The following is an 11,828-nucleotide window of genomic DNA, read 5'->3' as shown; positions in this document are numbered from 1 at the left end:
TCTCTCTCCCAATGAGTCTTTGGTCTCATATCTTATAGCACCTTCAAATGTACATCTGTAATAAATTTGGGACATTTTCCACTTTTAATCTGTCTCATGTTAATGTGATCATTAGCCAGAATTAAATAACTTAGAAGGTGGAAGGAAACTAATTTTTCGTACCCTGCCCCCACCTCATAATTTTGATACTTAGCGTATGGTTCAGGTAGTATTTAAGATGATGGAAGTTAATGATATGTTTTACATTATATTTTACAAATGGGGGAAACCAGGATCCAAAGAGGTTAAGTAATTTTCTTAAGAGATATCAAACATGATAGGGCCTGAAAATAGGTTACTATATCTGGCAACTGTAAAATCAGCTCTCATAGTTGCTGATTCCTCATTCATTGTCTCATCAGATTTAAAGAGCTTGTCCTAATTTTGTACATTTAATTTGATGTTCTTAATATAATTTCTTTTAAAGTTTAATTACTTATTGAAGATGAAAGCTCAGCTTGACTTCACAGTGATCTTCCTTATCCACCAAAGTGATTTGCCAGTTGAGAATTCTATTTTAAATTAAAATTAAATAAAATTAAATTAAAACTCAAATCAAAAAGCTATGAGTCCCCCTTTGATTTTTCTTTAAAAAGAAATTTAAAACTATTTTAGGTCAATAAATATTCAATATTATTTTTTGCTATACAAAGGGGTATCCCAGACAAAGAGCATATTTATAATTAATTTGTTGACATTGAATGGCACAGTATGCCAGGCATTCAAATAATCTATGGGATTATGTCAAAACAAATATTTAAGTACACATGTTTCTTCTGTCCACAGCAAAAATCCTTTTAAATGACCAAATGAGTACAAAATAGGCCAAATTCTGTTTCGGTGCTGAAAAAAAGAATAAAGAATATTATGAATTCTCCAGAAGCTTTGCAGTCTTTCTGGAGACTTCAGTACACAAAGTATTGGATTTAAAGGAATTAAGACTATCTTCACAGTCAAAATAGTCAAAGGATGGAACCTCTGATGAAATAAGTACATAAAATTTGTGGATATGAGGAAAAAATTTATACCAATAAAATGCTAGTGGAAAGGCAAACTGGTACATTTAGGTGAGCATTTTTGTAGTACTTCCTATATCAAAAGCTCGAAAATTTGCAAAATATTTGACTAAACTACTTGACGAATATACGAAGGTTTTTCACTGAGGCATACTTTATAATGTAAATTATAAAAAAGACCTAAATTTTCACAAATAGAATTTTAATTAGATAAATCATGGTAAACTGATATAACAAACTATGCTAACATAATATAGATACAAGTGTGTAAATATGAAGAACAAATGAGATTAAGTAACTGTCTAGTAGGTTTGGTCTTTGTGCGTGTGTGTGTGTGTGTATGTGTGTGTGTGTGTGTATTTAAGCCACCCCACGCCCACATCTATTGAAATGAAAATATTTAATAGCATATTGTGAAGTAAAAAAGCAGATTATAAAACAATTTATAGCCCAATCCCAAATTTACATAAATATGTATTTTAATTGCCTACTAGGAGAATGACAGCAAAATATAAAGACTGCTTATATCTAGTTTATGAGATTTCTGAGAAATTTTCTTTCCTCTTTATTAGCAGTAATCTCTAATTTTTCTACACTGATTTGCTTGAGTAAAAACAAATAAAATTTTTAAAAGTTCTATTAATTGTGAATTTTAAAATAGGATCCTGTGTAGCAATCAAGAGACAGAATTTAGTATGTTACTGAACTGTTTGTGCACTCCTTGATCTTAGAAAACTAGAACATGCTGTTACCTAAATAAATCCAGGAGAGAAGATACACTATCTTATCATCTGAAGAATGCAATCATGTGTAATCTAACAAGAAACTGGATCATTTGAGAGTTTTATAGCAAACAAGGACAGAAAGTAGTTTGCATAATTTTCTCATGCTTCTTTTATAGTGTTTATCTTTTATAAGGCCCTTTGGAACAGTTGCTAGCCACCTGTCAGTAATGTGGCCTTTTATAGACTCAAGCTTATATTGTTCTTGTGACCTTGGCATATAAGAAAAGTCTTAGAGAAGTTATTGTTGAATATGGTTGGTCAAAATACTAATTTTAAATTTAAAAGACTGTCTTTCGTAGACTGAAATAAAGAGTTTTAAATGACATGTTATAAAACCCTCTTTAACAGGAATAAAGAAAATCATTTTTAATCAACATTTTTGGAAAGGTAGTTAAGAATTATATTTAAAACATTAGCTTGTGGAAAACTAAGCCAAGTAGTTCTTATTTAAAATCATTGTAACAATTTTACATGATCTTGCATCAACTCTAAGTGAAAATATTTCTGTTGTGAGCTTATCAATTATATAAATATTTTGGACATGTCAGCAGTTGCTTTAACTTCTTTTTAGTAGAATAAGACATCCAGTATTTCTTTCTTGATTTACATAAAATCTGTCAAGCTAAGTGTTCTACATATATTTATTGACGTATATCCTAAAAGAGTTTTGCATGATATTGAATAAACACAATCCTGCAAATCTGTATGCAGGAATGCATTTTTATTCATAAAGGGATATTATCCAAGGCCTTAGGTAGAAAGCTTTGTTTTGCACAATTAGATTCCAGGTTCCCTTCATGTAATCATGAACAAGAACAATACATGAAGCGAGTTTCAAACCAATGGAAATTCTTTCTGTTCTTGTTAAAATGGAAACATCTACACACACACACACACACACACACACACACTCGCATGCACACTCATATGCCACCTTGCCAACATCACAACTTCTCACTCTTGATAATATAAGATGTGGGGCTACACTTTAACATTTATGTAGGCATATGAGTTCAATATCACAGTCACATATTGTACTTGGGAGAGGACTTCATGTTTTCCTTGATAGAGTTTGCATATTATGCTTTCAAAATTGCCCTTTGAAACATTTATACTGCTTGAAACATGGTGGCTAATTGGGCTAACAATTCTTAGCTGTCAAGAGCAATTTTAGATATGGTCTCCTTTCTGTTCAATGTGTGATTATTTTAAGACTGCTTGGAGGAAAGAAGTAGACAACCCTTCATCGGGTGTATTGCAGTAAAGATCTGATTTTTCAAGAGGTCTGTTAATTGGACACATGTATAATACCTAAGGTGCAATGAAAAGATAAGACAGCAGTGAAAGCTTGCAAAGTGAATGAGTTTTCTTTATGTTCACTTGTGATTATTTTTCCGCCTCTACTTTGACTAGTGCCTCATACATTTTATCTTTCTTTAGCCTAGTCAGTATTTTTATAGCTCTCTATAGAATTTTCTCAGGAAATCCAATCTTCGTGTTCTCGATGTAAATATACTGGGAATAAAATAAACCCAACAGTGTTGTCTGTGGATAGCTGGTTAATAGGAATCTATGATAATATTTTTGAAAAGGAATTTGAATTGTATTCTTATTTAGAATGTATACTTTTCCTAGTTGTCTAAGTAAATTTTAGAAATGCTTGCTCACTATTAGTGTATATAAAATAATGTAGGAGTTTTCTTGAACTCAATTCCTTTCTGTCGACATTGACATCAACAATGTAATGTCTTGGATATTAAGATCTACAAACGAAAATTTTCTGAACAAAATGATTGAGGAAGTTCATTGAAAATTAAAAAATATGATCAAACCAAATATTGCAGAAGATAGGCAAAGTTGTGTCCTGAAGGGGCCATAAACAGATATTTGGCAAACAGTTATTCAGTAAACTAATTGAAATTGTGATAAGCATGATGTGAAAAACATGCAGGCTGTTCTGAGAGTAAGAACAGAACTCTCCCTAATTTGCTGTCAGCAAACCATGAGTCATTTTCAAAGTAATCATCATTCACTTTTATTTTTGAATAAACTTAAAAATAAGGCTGGAGTTTTTGCTAAGTTGGTTTTTAAAAGTGTAATATCTTTACTGGTTCTCAACTAGAATAATTTTCAAATTTAATAGCTAGCTAGTATTGTATAGTTCTGGTTCATAGTTTTGGGGGTTTTGTTTTTGGTATGTGCGTTTTCCTTATTCAGCAATAACATGCAGACTTGAAGTCAATTCACATTGTGTATATTCAGATTTATGTAATAAAATATTAATTTAATCAATTAAACTCCACCCATTAATAATAATACAATGTACTATTTTTAAGTGCCAATTTTATAATTTTCTGTATGTTTGTTTTTACTTTGAGGAGAAAAGACTAACTTTTTAATAGTCCTACTCTGACTCATCAGTCTAACTTTATTGTTAATAGCAAAGGTTGGAAAACAACAAAATAATAACTTCTCCTGAATTATGTCTGGGATTTAGATTCTGAGTTCATGCAAGATACTTATATTTTGAAATTTAGATGCAATGTTATATAGCTTACTCCTAACTTGATGGTCCAAAATAAACATTTATTTATATATTGTGCTTAGGGTGGGAAATGAGAATTACTGTTTTGTTCAGGCAAGTGGGAAAAAGGAATAAATACCAAAAATGTGTGTGAAATTAATTCTAAAATTTTATACATATTACTATGTTCCCTTACTGAGAAGAGTCCTAGGTTCTATGATTCCCAAACTGAATATTTACAAAATCTATAAGAAAGTATCAATAGATTTATGAATGTACATTTTCCTTTGACAAATTAAGAATAAGATTAAAATATTATCAGGTATTTCACGTGGACACATGTAACAAACTTATCAACTTTCTTAGCTTATAAAATTTTGACATCAGCACTCTGGGAAAACTGTTTTCCTAAATGTATTTTAACTCTCTTGTAACTCTTCACATATAAACTTCATATGATAATGATATGGGTATGCCAAATATTTTCACGCAGTAGTGATTAGTTAGCAAAATAGTCTCAATCTCTTTTCTATTTACAACTCCATTATTCCATTTGTAACGATGTTAACATCAAATTGTAAACATCTTCCTAATTAAACAAAATTAAATGTTTAAATTAAATATAAGCACATTCTTCATATTTTGTTCTTTGTAGTTTAATCATTCTGTATGGGAGTATCTAAGTCTCAAGCTCTAGTATCTAGGATAAATCATAAAATTAAAAGTCAAAACTGGAATCTGAAATTCAGGATGGTTTTGTTATTCATTCAAGGCATGAACTTGACAAATCACTTCCCCTTTTTGTTACCTGTTTTTCTCACCCATAAAGTGAATTTGTTGGCCTGGTTTAGTGACTTTTACTTTTCAGCAGCAGAAGCCTCTTGTCAGACAAAATCTTATGCATAGTCTCAACATGTATGAAATAGATATAATAATGGAACTTTTCTTACAGAAGCAGCAATGAGAGATGAGGGCAATGGGGTGGGATTGGGGAACACTAGAGCCCAACCCTAAATGCTGGCCCTCACCTTCCCACACAATGTAATGAATATGATTCTAGGCTACATCAAATAATGTCTCAAATTCCATGGACCACATTTTGAAAATCATGTAATTATATAAGTATTCTGTTTTTTTAATTCCAAAATAATATAATTCTCAATTGAACAAATTGAGATTTGTTAAAGCGCTGAAAATTCTATTATCTACATTAAAAGAAATAATATATTAAAGTATAAGAAGGTTTCATTCTATGCTAAGAAGGATTTGAAAGTAAAAGGCCCACATTTCATACTAAAGCCACTCACTTAAGTATCCCAGCTCTATAATACCAAATAGTCATGTCTAGGAAATGAATAAGTTGGTAAAACTTCAAATAACCCTTCAATATTCAGAAAATTGTAAAAGTCTTTTAGTTAAATTTAAATTATCTTATCCATTTTCATACTTTACTGGGGATATGAGAAAAATGAATTCGGCCAGGGGGGGGCATGTAAATTTAAAGGCAGAATGTGATTACTTTCCAGCTTTGGTTATCAGAAAGTAAACACTTCTATCAGCACACACATATACATTATTGTACTCTTACAGTCATACTGTATAGCAATAGAAAATGAGGCAGAAGAGAGCATGTTCTACAAAAGTCAATTGCTGAGGAAAAGAACAGCCTGCAGGAGACCAAATTCTTTACATGTGTCCATTTCCTTGGCCAGTTATTGAAATGGGTTTGATGGTTATGAGGTAGGAGTAATGGGTTTTCATTGTGTCTAATTTCTGATGTCCTTCATGAGCATGAATTCTCTAACAACCTAAAATTAAGGAAATGAATAAAAGCAAGCTTTTAATAATCCCAAAAGGACCCAGAGTGAAATTGTCCCAGCAGTTACCTTATATAGACTCAGTGACACAGTTCCCTTTTTTGTATTACTGAGTGCAGATCATTACTTTCCAACTGTCATGTACAGAGACCTACTTTATAACACTTCAGGGAAGTTAATGTACTAGATCTTGAAGTGTCTTTCTGGAATGTAAAGTGACTTGTAGTTTTCTTCTAGTAGCACTGTTAACTTTTGTGTCGCTTTTAGGTCCATGGGGCCGATGCATGGGAGATGAATGTGGCCCAGGAGGTATTCAGACCCGAGCTGTGTGGTGTGCTCATGTGGAAGGATGGACAACATTACATACAAACTGTAAGCAGGCTGAGAGACCCAATAACCAGCAAAATTGTTTCAAAGTTTGTGACTGGCACAAAGAGTTGTATGACTGGAGACTGGGACCATGGAATCAATGTCAGCCCGTGATTTCAAAAAGCCTGGAGAAACCCCTTGAGTGCATTAAGGGGGAAGAAGGCATTCAAGTGAGAGAAATAACGTGCATCCAGAAAGAGAAAGATATTCCTGCGGAGGATATCATTTGTGAGTACTTTGAGCCCAAGCCTCTCCTGGAGCAGGCCTGCCTCATTCCCTGCCAACAGGATTGCATTGTGTCTGAGTTTTCTGCCTGGTCAGAGTGCTCCAAGACTTGTGGCAGCGGACTCCAGCACCGGACCCGGCACGTGGTGGCCCCCCCACAGTTTGGAGGCTCTGGCTGTCCAAACCTGACAGAGTTTCAGGTGTGCCAGTCCAGTCCATGTGAAGCCGAAGAGAGCATGTATAGCCTGCATGTGGGGCCCTGGAGTACATGCTCGATGCCCCACTTAAGACAAGTAAGACAAGCAAGGAGACGAGGGAGGAATAAAGAACGGGAAAAGGACCGAGGAAAAGGGGTGAAGGATCCAGAGGCCCATGAACTTATTAAGAAGAAGAGAAATAGAAACAGACAGAATCGACAAGAGAACAAATATTGGGACATCCAGATTGGATATCAGACCAGAGAGGTTACCTGTATGAACAAGACGGGGAAAGCTGCTGATGTGAGGTAACATTTTATATTACATGTCTCCGTCAACACCATGGGCTAGAGAATACTTCAGACGTGTTGTACTAAACACTGGAATTCATATGCTCACAGCCTAGTATGTGCTACTCCCAAGTGTAACATTTTCTACTTTAAGGCATTTAAACTTTGTGGGTTTCCTGGCACTATTTCTATTTGCTCATGTTTAGGAATTATAGTACTAGAGTTAAATTCAATTTTCCTGTCAAAATCTAGAGCATGAGCGATTCCTTGTGAGATGGTACTGCTTCTTTAGGTCAACAGTGCTGTCTCTAACTGTAATGGGAAAAAAAACTTTGAAGCTGGAGTTCTGGGATTTTTGAATTTAAATACTTACTTTACTAAAAATAAGACATACTTGTAATCTCTCCATGTTTATAGCATTTCAAAATTACCCTGTGAACAAAATCTAAACAACTACCCAGGGAGCTATACCTAAAAATAATTCTCTTTTACATTTTATAAAATAGAATAACTCTCCCCAGACATGAAAGGGGGGACCAGCAGAAACTAAGGTGAGTAGATAATATTTAATCATGAGTTGCCTACTTTAGGAATTATGTAATTAATTGGCTATATTTTCTAGGCAGAAATTATTGGTCAAGTTATCTCTGAGTAAATAATGACTGTTATGAAAGACTCTCATGCGTGGTTTATTTGTTGTGAAATTATTTATTGAGGCTTATTTATTGAGGATTATCTAAAGGGTGTCATATTCTCTGGATATTCTAAATTTTGCTCTTGGATAAGCCAGACCATCTGGGAGTGGTTTCTGTGGATCATTTGCATAATTGCTTTTTCTGAAATATTTATGCAGTTATAATTTGGATGGAACTAAGAAATTATGATAACATCATTCAGAATTTTATATCATATATATTGTAGAAATGACATTGAAAATGTCATCTACTTCATCACACGTCTGTTCTCTTAATTAAAAGCACATAAGATATATTTTACTGAAATCTCAACCCTTGCTTCTAGTGAGCAGCTGGAGGTTTCCTTATGGCCCCTGGAAATCTTGTAACAGATCACATTTTCCTGTTTACTTTGGCTGTTGGGAATGTAAATAGAACTGCATGTTGTTTACTAACATTACCCTACTGGCTACATCTTTTTCTCACCCTCGTTATTTTTCTTCATTCATTCTTGTGTAGTGATTTTGCTATCTACAGATTTTGAAAGCTTATTAAAAATCTTTTTAGTGCAGAATATAAATTAAATAAATAAGTAAACGAACAACTGACTTACCTGTCTAAGTCAATAATTTCTCTCACTATACCATTGTTCTGGTCACTGTCTTTAAGATATTTGCTACTCCCTGCCCTCTTTGGACTCACACAGTTATATTTTCTCTCAGCCATATGATAATTTGCTCTTTGTCCATTCTGGTGTCATTAGTTTACTTTCTGGTCTTGCTAATAGCTGCTATTATCCTGCCTTCATTCTCCAGGTTCCTTACAACTCCTTAACTGTATTTATGTATGTGTGTGTTTGCCTCTGATTCTGCATCATGTCATGTGTGTTTTCAATTCAATCTGTTTTTCTTTTCTGACTATCCTGATTCTGCTCATTTCTCAATCTCTTTTCCTGAAGTATTACATTTATATTAGTTACTTGGCTCCCACCAAGTAATTGAATGAGCCTCCAGGGCAAGTCGAGTTGTCTCCTGCCATCACTGGTTAACATATTGTAGACATTTAATTTAATGTTGACTACTCAATTAAAAGTGTAATTAGGATAGTACCTACCCCTGCATAAAGTGTAATATATCCATTTGGTTGTTTTAAATAAGCAAATATATTTTTAAAAAACTGTGGATTATTTGTCAGGTACTTATATGCTATTAAAAATACTATATCTAACTATGCTAATGAAATGATAGTTGCATGTATATTATAACTTATTAGAGCATAGATTAAACATTATGTTAAATAAGTTTCTTAATATTTATCTTACGTAAGAATTATATATAAGAATATAGATGAATAAATATGATTAGTAAAGTTTAAGTCTTAGTAAAGAAAAGACAAAAATTAGGTAGTTTTACTTAAATTTTGCTCAAACATTATACCATATCAGTGAAGCTAATAAAATGAAGAGTATATAGATAACAGCATCAAAACACAGGGCCACAGATCATGGACTTGGTGATTAAATTTAAAGTGTTCCATATTATATCAAATTCAGAAATAATTTTATAATGTAAGAGGATAAAAAATCATTTAATAAGGCTAAAAAATCTTATTACAATAACTGAACGAATTTAGCTAATTAAACCTAAGAATATTGGGGACGTAGTTTATAGGCAAACAAAAATAATTTTAGCAGAACCTGATAGAACTTCCAAGTTAAAGAAGATAGATTTGCCCTGCTTTCTGTTTTCTAAGACTGAAATTAATAAGAATGAAAAACCCAAATAAAAGTCCATTCTTTTAGGGTAATAGAAAACAGTCACAACCCCAAACCACAATTGACAGAGAACACTTGGGGGAATGTAGTAAAATCGGATGTAACTGAGAGAGGAAACAGAGCGGCATTATGTCTTTGCAGCTTTCTTGAACTCGAAATCTCTGAGTAGCCTGAATTTTCTGAGGGACCGACCCAATGACATTACCTTAGTATGGCTTGGTCTATGTTAATGGAAAGGCTGCTGAAGCATCTTTGATTTCTGTTTGAAAACAGAAAGGCATTATTGGCAGGACTGAACTAGGAAACTCACTATTGCTGTCAGTAAAAGACTATCAGTTTGATGGGCTGAGGGATTAAAGTTTTGATGAGCAATGGAAGTGAATTCTAAATCACTACACACACACCATCTACACAGTGGGCTTCCCTGTGAACCATTGAGTTTCAGCTAAGTGTTGGTATGAAAGTACGGGCAAAGAATTCTCCAAGAAACTAAAGATAGTAAAGGAAGTATGGATTTTTATGAACCAAAAACAAAGAATTTCCAGTATTCAAAGAAGAGTTGAATGAGCTTAAAAGTGATTTGGTAGAGCTCACAAAAGACACGAAGGAGAATTACAAAACAAGAAAAGAAATAAAATTCTCATTAGAATAAACAACAAGTGAGAAACTATTCTGTGATAAGAAGAGTCAACAATATAGAGAACAATTTGAAAACAGGTAAACTGTAGTTTTTAAAAAGGATGATGGATATGGAAACAAAGGAGATCACTATATGAAATTCTGATATTACTGAAGATAGGACCAGAAAAATTAGAATAGACAAAGCAAAAACACAAAGATATATAAAAGACTTTCCTGAAATTAAGGAAGACTTTAATTCACAGATTGAAATTGCACAGGGCCAGTATTCTGCTAGAAGAGGCTGAAATAGTGTCCTATGGAAGAATTGACGTAGAACAATTTTTATATAGATAGATATACATAGAGACATCAAATTGAAAGCCAGAACAATACTCATTTCTCAAACACTAGAAAAATTTTCTTTAAAGTTAAAAATAATACATGACAGCACATTATCTCCACTGTTAGTTTACAATGATCTGTAAGTACTAGCTAGTGTAGTTGAAAGGAGAAAGAAATGAAAATTGAAAAGCAGATAGCAAAGTTAAGATTTTTTTCCAAATATTATTGAAAACTCAAGATAATCAATTAAGAATATATTATAGTCTATGGCCATGCCACCCTGAACAAGCCCAATCCCTTCTGATCTCAGAAGCTAAGCAGGGTCAGGCTTCGTTAGTACTTGGATGGGAGACCACCTAGGAAGACCAGGTGCTATAAGCGTAAAAAATTAAAAAAAAAAAATAAGGGATTGTAAACTGACAAGGTCCTTGCAATCTGTGAGGTCACCCAAGGGTTGCCTCACCCAAAAAAATAAAAAAAAATAAAGTAAAATAAATAATAACAATATATTATAAACAGTAAGGTAACTCAATAGTGTGGATGGACACAAGGATAATACCCCAAGTATAATATATTCCCTGAAGGCAAACAATTTGCTCAACATTATGATGGAAAAAAAGATTACAATATTTTATTTACACTAGTAAAAAAAAATCTGAAATAAGCCTAACTATAGAAGTTCTGCACATAATACTAGACTTGGAAAAGTAAAAAGTAAATATGTGTACATCAAGTTAATATACCAATTGTTCCTACATTGTTCCTGTAAAATTACCAAGGGAAAAATAAGTACATAATACAAGCCATGAAAATTCTAAAAAATAAAAGGAAAAGGAAAAGACTAATGTCACAAGAAAATTAAATTCACTAATTTCATGAATAATAATAACAATTTTATGTTAGTGCATGAATAATCAGATCTAACAAATAGATTCTAGAAAAAAAGATCCCCAAAACCTTAAAATACATTTCCAATTGTGAAGGGGCCTTTTCACTTTTGGGGAAAATTAACTTGTTTGTGTTTATGGGGCAATTGCTTTGTCATGTACAGGAATAATAAGAAAAAAAATGGCATCACTTTGTCATTTGTTATACCAGAACAAGTCTAGGTGTCATTCAGTACTTAAAAATGTTTTCTTTTTAAATACTAGAAGA

At 32.9% G+C, this 11,828-nt stretch overlaps 1 protein-coding gene and 1 pseudogene across 6 annotated transcripts in view; both read left to right on the top strand.

The window, feature by feature from the left end:
* The window catches only part of THSD7A (thrombospondin type 1 domain containing 7A), a 360,172-nt gene that overhangs the window by 138,831 nt on the left and 209,513 nt on the right, over window positions 1-11,828 (top strand). For all 6 annotated transcript variants that reach the window (XM_039862397.1, XM_039862396.1, XM_039862399.1 and 3 more), the window contains exon 2: window positions 6,449-7,280. In XM_039862397.1, coding sequence (XP_039718331.1) covers window positions 6,449-7,280 — 832 coding nt within the window. The remainder of the gene's footprint in view (window positions 1-6,448; window positions 7,281-11,828) is intronic.
* On the top strand, window positions 10,936-11,054 carry LOC120602634 (uncharacterized; annotated as a pseudogene).

The sequence above is a fragment of the Pteropus medius genome, unplaced genomic scaffold (assembly GCF_902729225.1).
Source record: "Pteropus medius unplaced genomic scaffold, Ma_sr-lr_union100, whole genome shotgun sequence".
NCBI classification, from domain to species: Eukaryota; Metazoa; Chordata; class Mammalia; order Chiroptera; family Pteropodidae; genus Pteropus; species Pteropus medius.
The sequence above is the reverse complement of the archived record's forward strand: the minus strand, read 5'-3'. Positions and strand labels throughout refer to the sequence as shown.